Source organism: Athene cunicularia (genome assembly GCF_003259725.1).
Source record: "Athene cunicularia isolate RWA chromosome 2 unlocalized genomic scaffold, athCun1 chr2_part1, whole genome shotgun sequence".
Taxonomy (NCBI): Eukaryota; Metazoa; Chordata; class Aves; order Strigiformes; family Strigidae; genus Athene; species Athene cunicularia.
The window spans coordinates 5,931,263-5,954,827 of NW_020799095.1; the positions used below are offsets into that span (position 1 = coordinate 5,931,263).

The 23,565-nt window shown below is 42.9% G+C and overlaps 1 protein-coding gene across 2 annotated transcripts in view; it reads right to left on the minus strand.

Annotated features, from left to right (window-relative positions):
- Positions 1 to 23,565, minus strand: part of TMEM108 (transmembrane protein 108) — a 162,997-nt gene that overhangs the window by 9,082 nt on the left and 130,350 nt on the right. Inside the window, exons 1-2 of one of the 2 annotated variants that reach the window (XM_026842401.1) lie at positions 9,244 to 9,660; positions 2,035 to 3,147 (exon numbers count right to left, since the gene is read on the minus strand). In XM_026842401.1, coding sequence (XP_026698202.1) covers positions 2,035 to 3,147; positions 9,244 to 9,256 — 1,126 coding nt within the window. In that variant the 5' untranslated portion in view covers positions 9,257 to 9,660. Of the gene's footprint in view, positions 1 to 2,034; positions 3,148 to 9,243; positions 9,661 to 23,565 lie in introns of those variants that run through there. The other variant, XM_026842400.1, reaches the window with a different exon arrangement.

Sequence of the window (23,565 nt, forward strand, 5' to 3'; positions counted from 1 at the left end):
GTAAGAAATTCCCTAGACACTTCAGCCAGATCCAAAATAATCCCACACAAATGCCTGCCTACCATTCATTTCAACTCTGAAATACACCTGAGGATCCCCAGATTTTAAAGGCAGAGTCCTACTGAAGACCATACTCAGAAAAAGCAGGACTTAAATATTTGAATCATTTAAACACTCAAGTTGTGTAGAGGTGGTATAGATAATTTTCAAAATAACATCTGCCCTTTTAAAAACTGTAGCTTACAAACAAAGAAACAGAATAGGCACGGTCATATGAACACATACATATGAACACATAATGGCACATATGATAAGAAGAAAAGTTTAAACACCACTATTTAATGAATAGTGCATTAGAAGTCCTGCCAGCAGACTCTTCATATTATTATTATTAATAATAATAACTATCATTAGTTAATGCTTTCTATGCTTGCATTGTATGCTGTTGTACTTTGTGGTTTGTATTTGGCTGCTTTCTATCCAGAATCAGCTTTCTTTCTAAATATTGGCCCAAAACATAATGCTTGGAAGAATTTATTTGATCCTCTATTTCTACTGATTGATAGACAAGGCACTGTTCAATCAAATCACCAAATTTCGCTGCTTCTCTTCATGTGCTTGCTATATCCCACTTTCTCCTCTCCATCTTTCGCAGAAGTATGTATGCACACTTCTACTTTGGTTTCTCTTTGATTGTCTGTCATTTAGGTTTAAACTTTGTTCTCACTCGTGGTTTTAACCACGTTGGCAATAGCAGAACCAATGGTCCCAGAGGTACAAGTCTAACAGATATGCTAAGCCAACCCAGTAATTTGCAGCTGCTGAAAGGATTAGTGTAGCTCCCAGATCTCCAGGTGTGTATTCCTGCAGCCTCATCCCCTCCAGGTCTCTGACCTGCAGGGAGCTGATCCAGCTCACTGGGTAGACAGAAAGTACCAATGAGCAAAGAGAATACTGTTTGGCCTCTATAGCAATCTGAAAGTGTCTCAGGGAAGTGTCAGGCCAGGCCCAGGCAGAAGGAGAGGGGCAGGATCAAGTGGCTGCCCGTGGGAGAGGTCAGGAGAGAACAGCACTGTCCTTTCTGGCAGGAGTAAGCTGTGTGTGAGACTGGCTCGGTCATCTCATCTAGCCTTGTCCTCAGTACAGCTTGTAGCTGTAAATAACAGAATTAATATTCAGTACTGGTGGCTGTTAACCTTTTATGTTTCCTCATGCACCAAAGTCTAAGAAATGTTAGTTTTGTTTCACTCCAGACAGATCAGCATAATCACATCCCGCAATAGTGAAACCGCAGAGAATACATTGTCCCACCTTGCTGATATAATGCAGCTAAGCAGGGGACACCAGCATCCACTCACAAGTTTTGTCGTAATATCTCATGTGTTTTTTGTTAACTGAATCAAGTGGGAACCCAGCCTGCCCTGGTCCCACAGGTGGCTGGCTCCTGGTGTCTGAACGCCAGGATTTCAAACTCTTCCTGCTCCCTCATCAGCTGCAAAGTTGGAATTAAAATAGAGGAAACCAGCACTTTGGTTATCAGATTTTAAAATCTGACAGCTCACAAACTGCAAGCAATGAAATATTTTATTGCGCTGGAAAACTGGTGTTCCCTAAGGTATTGGTCGTTACAACCGCCATTAATCCTTTGGGTTAGCAGTTGGCTTTTTAAATCCAATTGCAGGGCAGCATATAGCAGTTCCCATGTTAAAGACTTCTACAGTTTTTGTTCACCAGCTTAAATGCCTTGAAGTAAAGCTTCTTCACCTTCTAGAGTTGTTCAGACTTGTGTTACACCCTCAAAAGGAGGACCCCAAAACACTTAAGTGATTTCTAATAGCAAGTATGCTGTGAATGTAAACATTTTAGCCCTGTATTTTGAAGCTAAGCACTTTGGTCAGTGAATGTGATCTCTGTCTAGTGATTGCTTCTCATCCATCTCAAGCCTCTGTTAGCTCTCCACCTAGTCCTGGAATCATGGGCCAAAATCCAAATTTTAAGGAAAGACAAAGCAAAATAAAGGGGCAATTAACTTACAACATGAGGATATAGGTACGCTGATAGCTAGAATGATCCAGGCAATGTCCATCTTGCTGAGACAGATCGTTGCTCTGTGCTGGGGTTTGTCCCCCTCAGTGACATGGGAGATGTTTCCTTGCACCCCAGGTTTCCAGGTCCCGGCAGGAACCAGTCTGTTTAGGAAGTTGCCGGTGGCAGTGGAGCCAGCTGTGGAAATGGAGCTGGACAACCTCGTGGAAGGTGCTGCAGAGAGAGCACTGCCCAGCAAGGTCACATTAGTCACCACACCGTGCTGCGTTGGAGCAGGTCCCTTGGGTTCTCCTGCTGCTGGGGAGGAGATGCTGACATCAAAACTGGTCTGAACCGAGTGACCCGCTGATGCTGTTGCAGATCCAGGGCCAGCAAACAGAGGGACATTTGTACTGAGATTCAAGGTTACCCAAGAGTTGTTTTTGCTCAGCATATCCCATACGCCATAGCGGGTGGGTTTAAAAGGCACCGACACTGCTTCAGGATCAGTTGATGGTCCAGCAGTTGTGGTGGCAAAATCTGCCTCCTGCACCACTAGCTCGTCCCCATCCCCTCGCTCTGCTTCCGTAAGGCTTCCCAAGGTGTTGCGGTGGGGAGAAGGGTCCGAGTGAGTAGTTCTTGCCAGCCCTGTGCCATTCGGATCGCTGGACGCTGTGGTCTGGGACTGAAATGGGTGGTCTGTGAAAGGGCTCCTCAGGGTAGGGAAGGGAGAGTGCAGGGTCGTCTTTAGGTAAGGCTCTGAGGACTCTGTGAAGTTGCCTTTGAAAACCTGGAATATTTTCCCCTTGGGGCGAGTCTGTCCTGAGTGCAAAGCACTCTGGTTGTATAAATGATACGTTTCCTTTTCGCCGACACGAGGGCCACTCGCTTGTTTTTGCCCAGTGGAAGGGGCTTTCTCTGCCGGGCTGACAGGATGGGGAATGGTGCGAGTGGACGTGGGAAGGGGCTCTCCCGTGTGTCGGTCTTTGTGGTGAGGTGTTGTTCCCATGGCTGTGATAGTGGTAGTGTCCATCAGGAAGCCCTGAGAGGAGGAGACAGTGGGAGACAATACCTGAACAGAAAACACCAGCTCTTCTGTCAGTGCCAAGATCAGTAGAACACCTGGAGGAAAAAACACAGAGAGATGGTGAGGCACCAGGGAGGGACCAGCTGACATGGAATAGCACAGCTGATGTGTCTGGCAGGAAGGAATAACTTCTATGTTCTGCAGAAGGACAGAAGAGTTAGATTACAACTTTGTCAGCTTCTCTGGGAAAGTAGGAAGAGAAAGGAAAATCTGCAGGGGCTGCAGTGGCCCTGTGGCCATGCGAGTGAAGGGGTAGGAATGGGAAGGTTGCAGGGAATCTCTGTGGTAAAGAGAGAGAGGAGTTTGCAGTATGGACTCAGGAGAGTGCTTTAAAGTGCCATAGGCCGGGGATTTCCCTGTAGAAACTAGAAGGCATCCTACTGTTTAGGGGTAGAAACAAAAGATGTTTTCAGTTTAGTTTTGGCCAGGAAGCCTCCAGATGAATCTCCGCATCATTATGAGGAACCTTAGTCTGCTCATTCTTTTGGCTGCAAAATCCTAAATTTGGCTGCCTCCAGTCTTGGATGCCATTAAGCAATCTGTTTTTTGAGAGAGCAGCTGCTTAGCCCTTGCCGAAAATTAGGTCAAGAAGGGATGTCTGATGAGAGGGCTTCCTGGGTTATATATGTCGTCCTTTACTTAGCAGCTTTGGAAAATCTAGTCACTTATTTTAGAGTATGAGATGTGGAAAATCGCCAAATGTTAAAAATGAACAAGAAAACATAGCTAACACAACCATTTTAAAAAGCCACGTTATTATTAGGGGTTTGACTCAATCTAACGCAACTGCCCTTCGCATCCATATACAAACGTTTGGTTGTAATCTGTTTTGTGCTCACATGTGCTGCGGGATTGGCTTGTGTGAAATTTGCCTCCCACCACCCTCTGTAGTGCACACCACTTCATGAAGTGCCAGATTCACACCACTGGGAGCATCAATTCTTCCATTTATTCCTAGTCCAGATAATGGACGTAGGCAGCTGCAGTAGCATAAGCCTCCCCGGGATGCAGGGCTAATACACTGTGAGTTAGCGTGACCTGCAGGGACCGCATCAATCACACGTCACCATTTCCATATGTTGAAGCTGTCGAGTGTAATGTGGATCTCTGCCCACTAGGAAGCACACGGAATAAATCCATTTTGCACAGTCCACTGAGCATCATCAGATGGCACCATTAGCACTGTGCTAGTGCAAATTTCAACCAGCAGTGTCAAGGTGAAAAATGTTGTCATGGTCTTAACAAATCAGGGAGATGAGTTCGTCAAAGCTGCAGGACTCCAAACTGGGTAATGATCACCTTCCAGCCAAGACTGTCGTGTACCTTCCTGCCTGCCCCCTTCTCCACCCTTCCCAGGCTTGCCAGCTTTCTCTGTGAGTGCTATTATGCCATTTAGTCCTACCCTACTTGGAAATATCTGTTATGGGCACCATCAGAAAGGAAGACGGGGACTTGAGAAAATGAAAGAAGATCTCTGATTAGGTGTCCACTGAGCTCTGCTGCATGCTGGGCAGAAGCAAATGCCATGAAATGTGTTTATTCTGAATCCTGTGGATCATTTACACCCATTCACAAGTAGCACAATACACAAAGCAAAATCTCACCAAAGGAACAGTACCTGTTCCTCCTACCCAGCTACATGCTCTACTTTGATCACTAACCATACTTTCTGAACCAGAACAGCACTGAGCTCTGCAACCAACAAAATTCACCTCATCATGCCCCCAGCAGCCTCCTGTTACTTCACAGAGTATCCAGAAGATGAAAATGACTGGATAATGTAGTGATAGTCAATTACAAGTAATGCACTTTCCACTGCCTGATGCTAAAATTAGCTCTTTTTTTTAATTTTTATTTTTTAAATTCTGAAATAAATATCTCTGCCAAATAAACCATCACCTGGGATACTGCTTCCCAGTCCCTAGACAGTCACAGATAATATGCTTTTAGCAGAACACCTACTCAAAGAAAAAACCCATATTCTGTACACTGAGATGCAACCAAGAGAGCAGATCATGCTATACTTGTGCAGCATCACTCTTGGAAATGAAAGGCAGGAGTTATCTTCACATTTTTGGCAGCACTTATTCTGAGGTCAAGGTCAAAGCAGATATTCTAGTGTCCATATGGCTAATAATTCATGCCAAGGCAAGTTGCTGCCACAGAACAAATTCAAAGAGGAAAGGATGATGATTTATTTTGGATTTGGTGTGTGGAGATAATGTTTCAGGAAACTTTAGGCCCTGCTGTTCTGAGCACACAAGATAAAGTGCATTGGCAGATCTCACGAGATACTAGATTGTAAAGATTGTAACTCCTGCTAAAATTTTTGGATGTTCTTTGTGTAACTACTTTCCCTCACACCTCACGCACAGAACATCTCTATTCGGTTAATGTTTTTCTCCAGGATATTCCTTAAGGAATAAGGAAGTTGTTAGCTTTTCTGCATATTGTGCCCTAGGGTTAGAAACCTTGATCTTTGGCTAAAAGCCTACCTAATACCCATCTCCACTTCTTGGAATACTGATAAATCAGAAGCTTGCTGCTATAAAGATTTATAATCTCTCTGGGGCAGTCTGTTGTGGTAGCAGGTCACCACACATCAGGCATGGGAAGCCAGATGCATTTAGCTAGTACCTTTAGGTGGCTTGTAAAGTATGAATAATTATTCAAAAGCAATACTATATCAGAAGTAATTTATCTGACAATAAATAATATCCCCCATGACATCTGGCTGTCTCAGGCTGTGGCCGTCAGGTTTTGCTCATGTTGGACTCCCTTTAACAGTCTCTTCAGAGCCACTGTGGCCCCATAAAATACAGCTTTTTAGGACTTTTTTTTACTGGTTGAATGGACCACAGTAACTCCTTCAGTAACAAACAGAGCCAATTTGTGCCCCTAAATACTGAAAAGATATTCATCTTATTAGATCACTGTAAAAATAGCCAGTGCTGTATATTTAGGGAGAACCATCTTCTATGTAAGGACTAACTAAATGTAACTCTCTGGGCTAATAAGGACTTCACAGTGGGCCTTGCTGGCCCTTTTAAGTAGAATTAATTAGCTTTATAACTGATCAGCATTCAACTGGAAAGCAAAAGAAGCTGGATTTGGCATTTTCAGATTCTCTGCATCATCACCTAAGCATGCTCTGGCTGGATTTGTGGTGACCTGATTGCCCAGAGCTCCCGCTTCCTTTTCTGTAATTTGAGGATATGCAATGTCTTACAAAGTGGGACTCTTATTGAGGTCCCTGATAGCAGACGTCCCTGTTTGGCAACTTTCATTTAAGCCTAAAAAAATTATATTCTGAATTTCTCTACTAAGGGGCAGGAGGCATTTGTCACAGAAAGACTTAACCAACCCCTTCCAATTTCTTCCTTTCCCAACCTCTGTCTCTGCTTCACATATGCACCCACACCAAGGAAAGGGCCATGGTGGGTACTATGCCAATCATCCCCTGGTGCCTCAGCTTACCCTCAGTCACATTACCACTGAAAGGAAACCTTTTGGTTGCTATCAAGTTGTCAAGGCTGAACTTTTGATATTCCAAGTGAGATGGTACATAGCAGATGCTCTTGGTCAGTTCAAAGAGTTGTCCTACAGCTCTTTGCCAAAATCCTTCAGTTTTGGCTGCCTATGACTTTTAGGATTGATCTTAGAGCATGAGTCCTTTGGGGAAGGGACTGGCAGTCCTTACTATCTGCTGGCACAATGGTAATAGAGACTTATGTAAGCACATTATAGCAAATACCAATAATTAATTATATTTTCAAAGGTCAGTTCACACCATTTTTTCATAATGGTTCACACGGTTTTTTTATAAGGGGACATTTCTAAGGTATAGGAGCTCATGCTCAAAAGGGGTCAAATGGGTTTGGCTTTTAAATGCTGTGTGTCAAATTGCCACCTCTGGAGTCTAATTTTATGACTACATTAAAACCATTCAACCCTAGTGAGAGGCTGATTGACCTGACATCTCTGTGGTGTGAACTGTGTCATCCTGTGGTCTTGCATAGTGCACCAAGAAAGGAATATTAAATACAAAATGAATTAACTCCAGGATGAAGCACAGCAGAGTGACAGCAAAATGTACACAGAGGGTGCCAATGTGCTTTTAGCCATTAAAACTTCCTGACAACATGGTGCAATGGTTCAAACCTCAATAGGATCTCCCTACAGTGCTTCTTCCCACCGTACACTCACATGGGGAGTCCAGAAATGGTGTACAGTTGTGTACGTGAAGAAAATGAAGGCATGCCTTTACAGCAATGTTTTAAAAGACTGCAGTTGATGTCCTCAGCCAGTCTCAGAGAAGTTTGCTTTCCCAGACTATGAAATCTGCAGGGTACTACCGTTTGGGAACTTCCTCATGACCCCTTTGTTTGCATGCAGGAGGCAGAACTGCCTCCCTCCAAACCAGAAAAACAAAGTGATTTGGGCCCCAGCAACTGATGTTCTTTGACAGTTTTAACTCAGGACCTCAGGAACCTCTACTAGAAGCCAGTATCCTGTCACAGGACAACATTTAAAGGCTTCATTTAGGAGTTAATACCACCTAGTGCTGCATGGGGCACTTCACGAGCACTTCGAGAACAGCCTTTTTGCATGACATGGCAGAGCAGGCAGGCGGCTGTCGAGTCAGCTCACACGTTCAGCCTCCCCGGGACAACCCCTTTAAACAACACAAACTTATGTAACTTCTGATCTAAAGCCTGTGGAAAGGTTCCCAATTATTTTATTGGGCTTTGGACCAAGTCCTAATCACCAGAGATACAGTGGAAACTTTTGAGCTGCACATTCACATTTTCTACAGCAAATGAATATGCACAATGAGCTTGGTCTGGCGTTTGACCCCTTCTGGCCTTTGCTACCTCAGACCTTGTAGCAAGACAAACAGAGCCACCCTGAGCAGTACTTGGCAAACGTTCTTGCTCTAGGAAGTCAAGAAGAGCTTTTTGTGCAGAGACCTACTGCTGGACTCATTATTTCAGATTGCTTTGGGCAAGGGAAGCAAAGGGAGCCATCCTACAAAGGATCTGTTATCTACAGATTCAGGGCTTGGGTACAGAATGCAGAAGCCTCTCCATACAACAGTCTTGACTTACTAATTGCGAGAGAAGGTTGTGCAAAACCTATTCAAAGCAGCAGCAATGTTATTGTTGTAACAAAGCTTTCTTCACAACACTATTAACTTCTCATGTGTCTGTCAGCAAACGTAAAACGTTACAGGGAGCAAAATGAATCTTTAATAGATGGAAAGTATGAAGAAAGTATATATTATTAATTTTGTTATGGTCATTTTTGCTATGGTCATTTCTTCATAAACTGTCAAAGCAACATGATTTTCACTCACAATAAAGCAGCCTTTGTACAAACAAAGAGTTAAGCAAATGAGGGAAGAAAAAGTAGGTTACTCTGCACAGAAGATTTCTCTTCCCTGCCTATCAGTAGCTGTCATGCCAGAACTCCCAGATATTAACTTACAAGTGATCCTCTGGTTTCCCTTGTAAGTATGAGACAGGATGATCAACCCCAACTTCAACACACGAGGTATTTGGTAAAATACAGGGAATGAGACACAAAGAACAGCCCTATTTGCAGTAATGTAAAACAGCATCAGCAGACGTGCTGGAAATCACATGTACAAGCACAAATTAAGTGGTACTCGCTGACACTCACTGTGCAACAACAAGTAATGGTAGCTACAGTTTTCATGTGGCAAGATGTCCCGGTCCTTTAATGATATAAAAACACTGCAGAATGCTATTATTGCCTCTAAGATGCACTTCCATCACAGACTTTGAGAGAGTGAGCCTGTAAATCAGAATTAAATTCTGATCCTCCAGGGAGTTAAACAATGGATGATACAAATAGGACAGTGTCGTGCAGTTACAGAGCAGGCAGCTCCCAATTCATTCTCACACTGCACTAGAGACTCACAGATACTGTGGGAATAAGTGCTTTGGAAATGCTTCAGATCGCCTATTCAGCTAAATACATACAGACATCCGAGCTGTTGAACCTTGTGAAAAGACTTACTGACAATCTAGGACAACAGTAATTACTGAGAGGAGGGTAATAAAAAGAAAGAGCCTGACTCTAGCTGCTTGTTCGAGGCAATCACTTACCTGAAAATATCATTTGGACTTGTCAGCAGACATCCTCACCTGCTCACATCACACAGATTTGGAAGCTTCATCCCTCAGTACGAAAAAGAAAAATACCTCTCCCTAATGAGGCAGCAGCACGCAGGAGTTGCTGTTATTGTTGGAACTGGTTTGGAGGAATGAGGACAGAGACAGCCCAGGCAGGCGTGTCTTGCGGGGCTGTGCAGCGAGAGGGCTCGCTCCTTTATGGAGCACCTTTGCAACTGCAAGGCAAGATTACTTACTGAGCTAGTCCCCCTCTCTGCCAGTAGATAGAAGGGCTGATTGGTATTCCAGCTTGGTTTCCCATCAAGTCCAGCTACAGTTTGTCTGACACGGGTCTATTCAGATGCCAGAGGACTGCTGGCAGTTCTCGGTTTCTGGGAACAAAACAGCAACAAGCACCCCAGCTGCACGCCCTTGTGAGGCTGTTCAGTCCCTATTTCAAGGCAGAGTGCCCTCCCTCCAGTGCAGTGTTTAGCTTTTTGTGTGTGGATGGATTTTACAGATCTACCTCCTGCTTCTGTACCTCCACCAGACTTTCCACTTCATTCAATTATCTCTAATGATATTAATATTCCTGTCAGAGGAAAATATGTGGAATGAAATAGCGCTCTTCTTCTCTCCTTCTCCTTCCCTGGCATTGTAATGCATGTTCTGTATTTTATTTCTTCACTCCTCAGTGGTAAATGGGAAATTTCTACTTCGTAACCATAAAGAAGTCCACAGATCCTGTGATTTCTAAAGCCATAATCCTGACTCCCTTCTTCCAGTTCTCCTTTTTCTGTTTCTTTCTTTGTTTTTTGGCACAGCTGGGTGTCTGGAAGAACACACTGCCTGAAGAGCACAAAAATGTGCCCTGTGCAGCCAACTATCACTCCCTCAAAAGGCACAGGCAAATGGTAGAACAGCGACAAGTTGGGGGCTTCTTGAGAGCAGTTTAGGAATCCCCCTGGAGCCAGCAGGCAATCCCCACTACTCAGTCTTTGATTCAGAGTCCCTGTTGTATCCAGAGATGCTGCAAAGCCTGAGCAGTTTGTTATATGGGCTCCTCACAAAATTCATTCCTAATATTTTGCTAGAGAGAAAAGCCAGTTCCTTCTTCTCTCTTACTATGCCATCTGAGAAGATCCTCCTTTTTTTCAGGCCTTGGATACAAGCATGTTGCAGCCAGACTTCTTTTTTGACATTGTGGCCAAATCAGAAAGGAACAATGCTGTGATGATAGGTTTAAGGTTCAGCAGCACTAGCAGCTACAGGGCCTCTGACAGTCACCCCAATGCTGATTTTGGGGGACTGAAGTCCCTAGCAGGAAGTCTAGGCAGGTACATATATTATAGCACAAGTATATTACCCATAGTACACAAAATCTGTTTTCACAGCCACGATTATTTCAAGGAGAACATGGAAAGACAGAATACAAATAATAATAATAATAATAATCTTAGATCTACTTTGCTCTCATGCAGATGTTCCTTTTCTCCCTGACATTTGCAGTTTACTTTTCACCGTTACTGTTTCCAGTCTGGAGGTTTTTCTAAATATAGATATTTAGTGCATTATATAAAAAAAAAATTGGTCCTTACAAATATCAGCTTGTTTAGCAGTTTCTAGAACTCAGGGCTGATCAAGAGCTGGCTGCTGAAACAATGATTTAGCACGAAGCTGCAGCTGGTGTAACAAGAGAACCATGCCACATATTTTAACCTCTGCTGGAGGATTCGCCACATCTGTAAGCAGTAACTCACTACTGATTTCTTCCCTCTGTGCTGTCATGGATGGAAACACATGGCTCAAAACTGCAGAGACCATCGTTTGGCATTTCAGATGAAAACTCTTCATAAGGACAGAAGCTCTGTGCTTTCCCTTGTCCGAAACCACATGGAACAAACCAGAAATAATTTTGAGAGCACACAAGTGTTCCTTGGTCTGACAGCCCCCCCTCACACAAAGCTTGTCCAGCTCCAGCTTTGCAAATGCACATCCCTTCCTATCCAGCCTTTACTTGGCAGCAGTTTTTGTTGGCAGGATGCTGTTGCCAAGGGAGACAGAAAGGATGTGCAGCTGGCTTTTCTTTCACCTGCACTTAGTGCTGCTGATCCTATTTATGTTACTGCAGAACCTTTGGCTTCTAAGAGACCTACTATCAATGTCACCGGACCTTTTGAAGAGTCTTGACAATGACACAAATAGCTGTGGCCTCTGATGGAAGGCTTAAAATAGCATCTTGCTGAAGAGAGGATGTAGTTGGTGTCACAGATGCTGACTCAAGCAAGAGTATCCATTTCACAAGCAACAATAAGAAGGGGGAAAGGAGGATTCAAAGCCATCTTAAAAAGGTTTCTGACAACTCCCCAAAACAGTCAGTAACTTCAGATATGTAAAAGTTACATGTTTAGTCTAAGGTAGCCATGGTTCTCACAGGAAATTCACCACATCCACAGATCAATTAGTACCCCAGAGAGACTCCTCTCTTGCCATTAGGAAAAGAGGTCACATAGAGGAGGATGACCTTTAACTAGATGTCCAGTTTTCAGGCGATGAAAATTAGGTGACATGAATCCCACCTCGTATCCCTATCGCATCTCATATCTATTTAGATGGCATCATCATAAAGCAAACCAAGCATTTGTTTAGTACAATAAAGAGATAAATAAAAGTGATGCTTGAAAAGATGAAATGTAGTCTTTGTATGGCAACACTTTCCAGGAGAGGAAATCCCACTGCTTTTGATATTCAGAACCAGTTTCTACTGAACTCTAGACAACAAGCCTTAGAGAGCAACACTTCATTGGCATGAAGAGTAGACTAGAGCAGGGCCTGGCAGCCTTTCCATGGTGATGTGTTTGGAAGCATTTTTCTTTCTGATATTAGAGGACAAGTGGGCAAAAACTAATTCAGTTGAAGCTAGGAGCTGCTACCTCTAAAAGAAACAGCATGCTACTGATCAGCTGTGCCTGACCCCTGCAAGGCAAGATGTCTGGCACCTGCTGAACTGGTAGCATGAGGTGGTAGGAGCCATGTCTTCATCCATAAGCCTTTTTCCAGAAAATCACAGCTCCTAGACCTGCTGCACTCCTTTCAAAATCCTCCCACTTGCAGTTGGAGATAACCAAGTCAGAGGCTTTTGATTCCAGCACCCGATGATACGTCTTCTCCAAACCTAATTTCTTCATGACTAAGCCTCCAGCTCCAAGTAATTTACACTGACTTATCTATCAATCAAGGATGCTTATTCTAGACTCGGGATTCTCTTTCATTACAGCACAGTCATTTTTAGGTTGTCTTTTCTAAGGAAACATTTATAGGAATAGGTTGTCTATTCCTCTGTCTTTCCCAGTAACTTCTGATCCATGTCTCATTTCAAATATTGTAATACATTGTATGACAACTGGTGGGAAGGCAGAGCAGAGCACCCTACTCACGAATCCTTCTGCTTCGATGATGCAGACTTTTTTTTTTTTTTTTTTTCTCCTTCATAGGCTGACTAACTTCTAAAACTCCTGAAGGTATTCCAGTCATTTAATCTGTTCACCAAAATTGATTAGGATGATTTATTACTTATGCCCCCTTTAAACACATTATTACATCCAAGTGCCTGGTTATCCTTATGCTGGATCTCCAATGAGAGCTTGCAATGAGGAGCTTGCACTGATCTGTTATGTGGGCAGGTAACACACAAATAGAAAGTAACTATTATATTATGTGGGCAGGTAACACACAAATAGAAAGTAACTATTATATTTACCTGCAGGACAGCTTTACTCTGATGTTTTGACCGTTGGCCCGTTGAATGAAAGGAGACGTTGTGCCTCAGAGTAAGTAAATGGGGAGGGGGGTGGGGGTGCTTATGCAGGTATTCACTGTCTCAGTTTATCATCTGGACAAGTGAGAACCAAACCAGGTCAGGATCAAAAGAGTCAGCATTTCCAGTACGGCTACTGGTTTGGGTGTAGAAAGGGTCAGGTGTGAATGGGAATAATTCCCAAGGTGTACTTGGGCTATAAAAGGTAGTGAGAATTTCCACGCCCAGATTTTCTTGTGTGAACACAGTCCAAGGATGTAAGGTTACACATAAATCATCCAGAAACGCTGTAACATAATGCTCTTATTATCTGCTGGGTTATACAGGGCTAGCAAAGCCTCTGGAGTGGATGTAAGGTTGCTAGGGAAAGAAGTGAGCTGTTACTTTTCATTTCTGCTCACCCTTCCTACAGACTAGTGTCAGCTTTCTTTTGGCTTCTGGAACAAAAGTTTGTATTGCCTCTTAGCTGTCTTGAGTTGAACCTGGCTTCAGATACAGGTGATTTCAGAATAACCTGGATGTTCATCATTGTCCAGCTGCACTGAGCCACATGGGTGCTCCGTGAACCTTCAAGCAGGTCTGCTGATGGACCTAGGGGGTCAGCAAAGCCCCTCCACAGCCTGCAAAAAATGGAGCTGCATGCCTGAAACTCAAGAGTGTCAGGCATCTATGTTGCACTAGGACACACAAAGATAAAAGGGAAAGATCAAATTCCCATCTTGAAAATATCAGCTGCTCACTGCAGAGATGAAGAAAAGGGTTTTGGCTCCATTAGGTGAATTGCAAAATTGCACAGGTATTGAGATATGGATGTTTTGCCATTCTTTGAAGCCAGGTATTGGTCTGGAGGGAACGATGGTCCAACTTGGTGTAGAACTCCTATGTTCTTGTAAGTAAGGTCAGAGTAGCGGCTGGATATAATTTTTGCTAATGAGAGCAGGACTCTGCTGCTTATATTTCACTCAGTGTTACTGCTCCTGAATTAGATTCAAGAGGTGGCGATAGGCAATATCTATCCACAAAGAACAGAAGGGTGAGATGACATGGTGATACAGTGTACTTGATTAGTCAGGGGATCAGTAATTCAAGTGGAAATACATACGGAGTTAGGAAGAGGATCTCAATTTATAAAAAGACACTCTATCAACGCTACAGTTCATTCACTTCTGCAATTCTTATTTCTTATTCAGCATGAATGCAGTTACACAAGAAAGTAAAATGTTTCATCTTTCTGCGTGGATGGTTTCTTTTTACATGCGCATTTGCATCTTTTAAAAAAAATTCCCACTACCAATATGGGTGTCCTTTGGAATGTTAGTTTGGACATGTGTTGGTCTTCCATTTTCAGAGGAACATGTTGCAGATCCAAAACATCATTTACATTCAATGGTATAAATGTTCATAGTGGACTCGACTCAGGTCATTAGAGTTTCATCCTGCCTTAAATGTGACAGGCTGGCACTGTCATCTGCACTTCTTTATACCATCAACATAGAATCACTGTTTGGAATAATAGTAATAATAATGAGCATAACGCTTATTGGAGCATTATTTGCACAGTACTTAACAAGTAAGATACTTTATTTGTCTCTCATTTCTGGTTAAACCTGCCTTTATTTATATTCAGAAGAGAAACTACTTCACCCATTCCTGAAATGTCATCACCTCCATGCTTAATTTTATTTTGGAAGGAAATTAGACTGACAACCCTAACAACTTCTGATTATTCACAGAACAGCCCTTGTGAAGAGATTAAATGTACCAGCGTTTGCATGTTGCCCTGTCAGCACACAGCCCTTTAGGGATCTTCTCTTGATGTGAAAGTTAGCTCAGCCTCAAGGTTCATTCATCCTTGACTTCTGTTTCGTTAATACCAGTTATGTTGTTGGTGGATATGACATGGACATCTTAACTCTCTCCTTCGCCCTCCAGCAACTACACTGGGAGTCTCATTTTATTTCAGTCTTGATATTAACCTAGTTCCCAAAGCATGGTACTTTTCAGCTACTGCTGATGGGGGCTGGAGTCAGCAGGCAAACCAGAGAGGGGCTGTTCTCCTACCTCTCCCCTGCACCATCTTCACTCTGGGAGCACCGTGGCTGTGCGATGCTGCAAAGCAACCCTGGGTGGCTACTGAGAGCACCAGGCACCCAGACACCTCTGCCTTTACTGTAAACGTGCAGCCTGGGTGTGCCGTGCTGAGAAAGCATCGCAGGAGCGAAGTCCTGAGGTGCTTGTCCTAGCGCTTTGCTGTGTGATCTGTCTCTAGCACTGTGATCTAACTGCTCTGCTCTTGAAGGCTATTGACTTTTTCTGGTGGAAGTGCAGAAATGCCAGCTACCTAATGGGAACATTTGATTTTTGGTAGTTTCAGTGCCAACCTCAGTGGTAGCACCTGGCTTCATTGCACTGCCCTTAATACGTGTGACTGTCTGGGTCCCAGGGAGGGCCTGAGATTTCCTAATGCGTCGGCAACAATCTTCAAACACAGCTGTAGGTTTTTTCCTCAGAAACGATTCAAGTGCAAATATACCCAGTGGTGCATTTGGAAAGACAAATTCATCTCTGAAATAGCTAATAACATGTTTTTGCTGCTTACACTGCTCTGATCCAGGCTTTCCTTGGTCTGGACTTCATTTATTAATATACAAAACATAACCTTGAAACTAGGGTGCAGCAAAGCTAACGACAAACGAAGAACTTTCCGTTCAAGCACTTTGAATGAACTACAATTAAACATCACTCTGGGTCCTCAACAGACAGATGCTGGAAGAGCTGTGTGGCAGTCAGATGTTACATTCCCATGAAATGCAATGATAATACTGACATAAGTGTCTTGTTGTCACACTTTTGTCTTATTACATTTTCCCTTTCCCCTCTCTCTTTTTAAGCATTCTCAGCTGTCATTTCACCCAAGCAGTAAAATTATTCTCACAGTAAAGTGCAATATCGGAAAGCAATTCTGTTTGGAGACAGAGCACTAAGTGTGGCCTCTCAGCGTTAAAGCTGCACAAGAACATTAGTCTTTGCATTAACATTAATACCATGACTAAGAGAATATATTAGCAACAGCCTTAGTAAAGGTCAGGACACCGAGAGGAAGGAATAGCAAGAAGCATTATACGAAGGACATAATTTTAAGATAAAGTGCTGAGTTTCAGCCCCATTCAATATGAGTTGAAAGGACTGGGTGGAAATAAATAACGGAAGCCTTGCTTGAAGGACCAATTCCAGGACTGTTGATAGCAGTGTCAGGAAAAGTCCACTGGGATGTATGGTGGCTTCTGCTGCACCAGTGTAAATCCAGGACAACTCCTCTGCAATTAGTCAAATATTTCAGCATCAAATGACTCTGAGAGGAGATCATATGAAACACTGAAGAAATCAGCAGAAGTAAAACATGGTTGGGAGCTGAAGACCAATGACAAAATGAGAAGTAAGAAAGAATCTGAAGATTAATGGCAACTAAGAACTGGAAGGAGTAGTCAAAGGAGCGGAGAGGCTCGTCTTTTGTTCTCTTCAAATCTGGGTGCTGGGTGGGCTACCTGAAGCCATCATGACGGTTCAGTACAACCGCTACTTGGGTGTTTAATTCCCCCCTTTATCCGGTTTGTTGGAAATTTTAATTCCCCCCTTTATCCGGTTTGTTGACTGTTTCAGTCAAATAGGAGATTGAAATAAAACTCAAGTACCTGCATACTGAAGATGTGGAAAACAGCTGCCTGGCCCAAGATTATCTACAAACAGTAACTTGTATGTAGTTGCTAAAAACAAGTTATCTGGCATGAACCAAGGTCAGTGACTGAAATGCCTCAGAAAACAAAACCCACCTAAGGTTGTGTTTTGATGCAGCCAGAATCCGACTTCTTGTTTTGGGAGCTGCCTCAGCAAGACACTGGAGGAAAAGTTGCTTCCATCTGATGTCGGTGGTATCACCCACATGCCAGAAGCATCACACCAGGGTGGGAGGAGGCAGATAAAGCAGAGGGAGCAACAAAATCAACATGTACTTCTGCTGTTACAGGCCTAAATCACAGAAGATTTTTGAGGGGACAATCAGCATGCAGCTCTTTATGCAGATACATTACTCTCCCATTCTACCATGCTTATTTAGTGTATATTTATTCAAAAGTGCCCCTGCTGGGAACTGCTCCTGCATGCTCATTCACTGTCAATTACACTGCCAGGAACAGCAGCACCTACAGCAATGATTCTATTGAATTACAACTATTTCCTTAAGATGACCTTGGGTCCGAGATATTTATCATGAGAGTAATAAAACAAAAAGAGAAAAAAAGTGACACAGCAACAGTTTGTAACAATTTGTTTGTGAAGGTGGTGTGATTTGAGCTTGCAAATTACAGGCAAACACTTTGTACTTGTACGGCAATATAAAGCTTCTCCTACTCAGAGCTCCGTGTCAGCTTCTGCCTCTGCCTAAATTAATGCTTCCAATTAGTCCTGTTTTATTGCGCATCCATCACAGGAGATTCACTGTTAGGGCCCTGAACAATACAAATCCATATACTGGTAATTATGAAAAAAATACATTTAGTAAGACACAAATGTTTCATATTTATCAGCAGTGCCTTAGGCGCTTTACAGATTTTTTTTCTGACACATTTTTAATTTCTACAGTCAGATTTGTCTTTGGGTTTAACAACTAACTGAAGTCAAAGGCTATGTAACTCTCTACACTGGGCTCAGGCTTGGCCACTTTGTTTTTTCAGCATGTGTCTTGAAAAATCATCTAGCTACCCATGTGCATGTCCAAGGCAGTAACTAATCTTCCAAGCTACGTGGCACACACCATGTAGGGGGAAAAAATATCTAGACTTATTCCTTGAAATTACATCATATTACCTAATTTATCCAATGCTATTTCCAAACTTTCTCTCTTTTTATGAGAAAAATCTTTGGCAGATGTTAAAAATGTATGCGGAATAGCTTAGAAAGGACTGAAGAGATGGCAAAAGAGAAGAATGTACTTAGGGCACCAACCAAAATTATGGTTCCCTAATAAGCCTGTGGGTTTGAGAGACACATAACTGTCACAATTATTTAACTGGGCTAAGACTTTTCAGGTTTGGAGTCAGTCCAGATGTGATATTTCCACAAGACAGGAGGAGAAGGAGCAATGTAAGGCTCAGCCCTGAACTGAAGCAGAGGCTGTGCTTGTCTCTACTTGCTAGGGTCTCCAGAGCAGCAGGACACAAACACCCTTTCACCACTGGAGGAGCTGCTCTTGGCAGAGCACGGTTAAAAAGTGAATTTGATGATAATTCTTATGAGTTATTTTAAAAATGACCCCTGAAAACAGAAGACATTTCTTTTTTAAAATAAAACATTACGTGGAATTCTTGGAAAGCAAAACTGACATCAAGCTTTAATCTCAGCAGGAGATTTTCACTGATTCTTTATTGCCCAGTCACCTATAGAGTGGCTCTGGAGGCACAGGGAGAGCACAATCTCCCTCCACAAGACCCTTCTGATATAAGAGGACTGTCTGTGTAGTTATCTTAACAGGTCTATCTTGCTGCCTATCATAGACCTTGATGTGACTGTGGGACAGGGATGAAGGGGAAAGGGTACAGCTGGAAAGCTCTGCCTCTTGGTTTCTGGAACAGCAGCAAAAGAGACATGCCCAAGGGCAGGCTGAGTCACTTCGCAGAGAGAGCTACTCTGCTTCATCGCTGCTCGAAAGGGAAACATTTCAAATCTTGCTCTTTTTGTGGTTCCCGAACAACAACGGTCTAGGGAGAAAGAGAGGACATCACAAGCTCTGAGGCCGGGCATCAGAAGCACATACCATCACTGTTTTTCTACTTGCTGCCATGCAGTCATATGGGGGCCTAGGAGAAAAGTCACGGGGAAATCTTAGCAGGGAAGAAACAAGTGGGTTGCTGTTCAAATTATTCTTTAAAATCTTTTACGTTTTAGTAAAGATTCAGATTTTTTTTCTACAACAGGCTAAAGCTTGTCCTGTGTGATTCCACAGAGGCTTTTCAACTCTAGGGGGCATTAACTTTTCCACAAAAGATGGAGATAAAGAGCCAGTGGATCACAGCCCTTCAGCCACATGGCTGGCTGGCTGGAAGAGGTTCATTTGACTTCCCGCAGCAGGATTTGTGGGGTGAGCAGGCCCCCACCTAGCCCTTCATTTTTGATTCCTGGCCCAGGCAACACACATGTTTGACAATCCTGTAGGCACTTTAGAGCAACAGACCAGACCCTCAGCTCATGTGATTTGTCCATCCTTACTGAAACCCAAAAAGCACTGCCAACTTGGAGCTCTCCTGAGGCTGGCTCTGAACATGGAAAGCTGCATGGCCAAGCACACTCTGTTTTTTATAACACACTTAAAGCTAGCAGTGCAGAGCAACCCCTCCAAAGCTCCAGCCTCACCATGGTGGCACAGTTCACTAACAGGATCATGTCAGTGCGTTTCTCCCTACACCACCCTCCTGAGACAGATATGTTGAGCTGCTAGCCTTAAACAAACAGGCTGATTGCAAGGGGGAGGCGGACAGGGAGGACAGAAGAGGAAGAGAGAAACAGAGTAGTATTTTTAGATGGTAGGACAAAATAACCAATCGTAATCTCCCTTTAAAAAAAAATAAATCACCCATTCATTCATTCACAAGCATAAATATGATCAAACTCACCCTCCACAGAGTAAGAGTTGCTGATGGCAGTTATGCAAATCCATTCCTAGCATACACTCCGTGGTGTACATTTACATGTCCTTCCTTGATGTGTGTATGATTATGCTGAAGAGTCTTCTTGTCCAAAGATGAAATCTCTAGACTGACAAGCTGTCCCTTCTGTATGCCCACAGGCATAGGCATGCTATGGCAGCAGTTGTGGGAGAATAACTCTGGGCATATCAGTATTATTTCTAATTAACAGATACCTATGTATTTCATATTTATTTTTTGTTCATCTTTTTATCGATAAACAGATTAGAAAAAAATGCAGTCTTTTATAGTTCAGGTCTAGACTCCTCTTCCAGTAAACACATCAAGGTCTTTCATTTATCAGAAGTTAGGAAAAACTACCGACACAGGCTGCCCAAGAAAGGCAGTACCATGGATCAGATGGAGCATGCTGAGGTGGCCTGAAATGTCCACACAGTGTGATCTCCACTGGGACAGGAGATACAAATCCAGACTTGCAAGGCTCCTTGTTAGTCTCTCTTACAGACCCTGAGCAAAATTATCTCATATGGAGGCATCATATCGACGTATGGCAAGATCTCCTACCACATATGCATGACATACAGCTTAAGATAAAATCCATTTAAAAGGATGCCTGCTCATGCAAAGTAAAGCCATAATTACATTTGGTTAACTCTAAATATATCTCATGACAACTGAAGCTCAGATCAGGCTTAGGGATTGGGTGCTCTGACTCCAATTCACAAGAGGTAAAATCATCTTGAAGTGTGGATAAGACCCCTGGTTGACACATAGACCTCAACTAAACCCAGAGAGCCTTGATGAGGCACATAGCTGTTGGACCAAGCAGAGACTTGCATCAAGAGATGTCAGGGTATGGTTAGGCCATTTGGGGTAGCTTCTTGTGATGGTTTAGGAGTAGGAAGTTTCAATTCCGTAACTGCTGTTCATCTGCAGTCTGCATGATACAGCACACGACAATCCAATAACAGGCAAGGGCTGGTCTGTAAATATGCTATGGGTTTAAGGGTTTTAATGTGTCTGCTCCCTTTAACCATTTACAGCTTACAGTGATTTTTCTTTGGTCAAGCAGTTTATCTGAAGATTAAGTGGTAGATTTGGTGGAATTTTATGTGGAATTTATACATAATTTCACACAAGGGCTCAGCTTGACAGAAACAACAAAATTCACCCAACAAAAAACCCAAGTCAAAGGCTGGTTCAAACTCACTCAATGGATTTACATGACTGATCCCACAACATTTTGATGAGATGTAATCTATACTTGTGTTCTGGGTTTCTAAAAAATGAAAGTTTGTCTCTCTCTACTGTCACCAACATGTTAAGTTGAAGCCCAAAACTGACATTTAAATGGCAGCATTAACTCTCACTCCCTGGATGGAGAAGATATTAGAGAGACCCCTGCAGATAGCAGGATGGAAGAAAAGGAAGGAAGGACAAAGGAGATGTCCTAAGACAGAGGAAGCAAAAAGGGGAACAGAGAATAATAGGAATGGAAAATGGTAGAATATACATATTTTCTTACTGCGCAATACTGGATACAAGAAACATGACCAGAATAAATAATGTTATTTGCAAAGGTTAGTTGCTATATAGAGCCAAATCCTATTTCTGATCATCGCACAAACCTCCCATTGACATGGCTGAGATATTTACTCCATGCTGAATGCACATTATCTACACTTCAGCCCATGGATTGGCATCAGAGTTGGAACTGGGTCTTTCATGGAGAATAAATCTGACATTCCTTCTTTCGACCCCTGTTTAACATTCTAGGAATAACAAATTTCTTCATGAATATGTACAAAATGTGCCAAGACAAGTTCTGCCCTCAGACTGACATTTCAGTGGGGCTATGCTGCTGTATTTCAAAGCAAAATTTGGCCTTCGACTCTAATTGCTCCCAACTCTAGAAATATTGAATTGATTTTCTTCAGACATGAACTGTTTTCTCCTTCATCACCGAGGTCTATAAAACAAGCTGAGTTCAAATTTCCTAGCGTCAGCTGTTCTTGAGTTATGAGAGCAGAGAAGCTGCAACCGGAACAAATAGGAATAGCTGGTTTCTCTTCACGCCCACATATCATAAAAACAGCCAAGCTGATTTTGCTGAGAGTTCTTGAGATATTCACCTTTAGGCTGAGGCCAAGTCTGAAAAGTACACCGCCACCCCCTGAGGAACTTTCTTGAGAAAATTAGACACAAGTGGAAAATGGGGGTAAGCCTGGAAACAGAAATCAAACTGAACCCATAACAGCGGTATGTTTCCACAGGAGTAATTAGCAATTCCCACGCCTCCATCACAAATTAGCTTTGTAAGAGCTTACATGCTCCTGAGCAGGACTGTGGCTTTCTTCTTTCCTAGAAGAGACATTTTTTTCTTTTAGCATCAGATAATCATAGACTGTTTAGGATAATTTTAATCTGTTTCTTATGTCTGGCAGACAGGAACCTTGCCACAATGACTGTCAGGAATGTCTGCAAGACTCCACCAAGAACCTTGCTCACTGCCTCCTCTGGCAGCCCCATCTTTCAAGTTCAGCCTTGCAGCCCAGAACCACATGATCAGGACTCCATGCTGCTACTTGCAAAGCCTGCACAGGGGTTTTCTCATCATCCAATATATTTATGGCTTCCAAATTGAAGCACATTGATCCGTTGAGAGGCCCTCACTGTACTAGGCATTGCAGGGACATTCTAGTCATCCATGTGTTCTCTAACAAACACTTGCACCCATGCTTGTCTTCCGAGCTCTGATAAGAGCAAAGTAGATTTTTTAAAAATTGAGACACTAAAAGAAAAAGCCACAACTCCAAATGCTCATAATGGAGGGTTCAAGGTGGTGTTTAAAAGCCAACTTATTTTGTTGCATATAAGATACAGAGACTGACTAGAAAAGCTGGTTTAATTCTAGTTGTCCCTTTTTTTTCTAAGAAATTTTTGCACTTGAAAATCTTCTGACCAGCCTAACTGCATGCACATCCTTAGCCAAAGGCAGTGGTTATAAAACACCGCATAACTATCTCATTTTACATGTCATTCCCTGGGACAGGGAATCTCTAGTACAGCATGCAGCCACCAAGGACATCACGTGGGGCCACCATGTGAAAACATGTTATTACTCAGATGTCACGCTGTCAAAAGTTGCAACTACTCACTGATCTAGTGAGCCATGAATGACTTGTTCTGCTCCTGATCAAGCTTTTTGGGCAAATATAGAAATACTGAGACAGAAATTCCCATATCTAGATTACCAGAAATAGGGGATGCCAAGCTGCCAATACACTTTTTTTTTTTTTTCTTTTATCTTCTATGATCAACAGTAAGCACTGTAGACAGAAGACAGCAGTTTCTCAAGGATCCAGGTGTCTGCTCTGCCATTTTTGCTTCCTGCTTCTCTGACAAAAAGCTTGCATAGTCCTCCTGTGCCACCAGGATTCCCTGTCAGGTTCAGCCTTGCCCTGATACTCTGATGATGATCAGGACATAATGAGACATAAGGGGGAGTGGGATGTGCCTTTCCACAAGGCACCTGCAATGCACTGAAGTCACAGGGATTACAGAAGCAGAGCCAGGAGCAGATTTGGACCCGTTATCTTTCAGTTGTTTTGAGAAAACAATAGTGAAGCTGTTCCTCTTTAGAAAGGGGTGACAGAGTATGCATATTTATCGAGTTTTGCTCCCCAAGGTGCATGCACACAACTCCCATTTAGCAACTATGGCTGATGTGGGAATGCTGAGAGGTGGAGAGACAAACTAAGAGGAGATTTACCATTCAGACTTTCAGTGAACATACAGCAT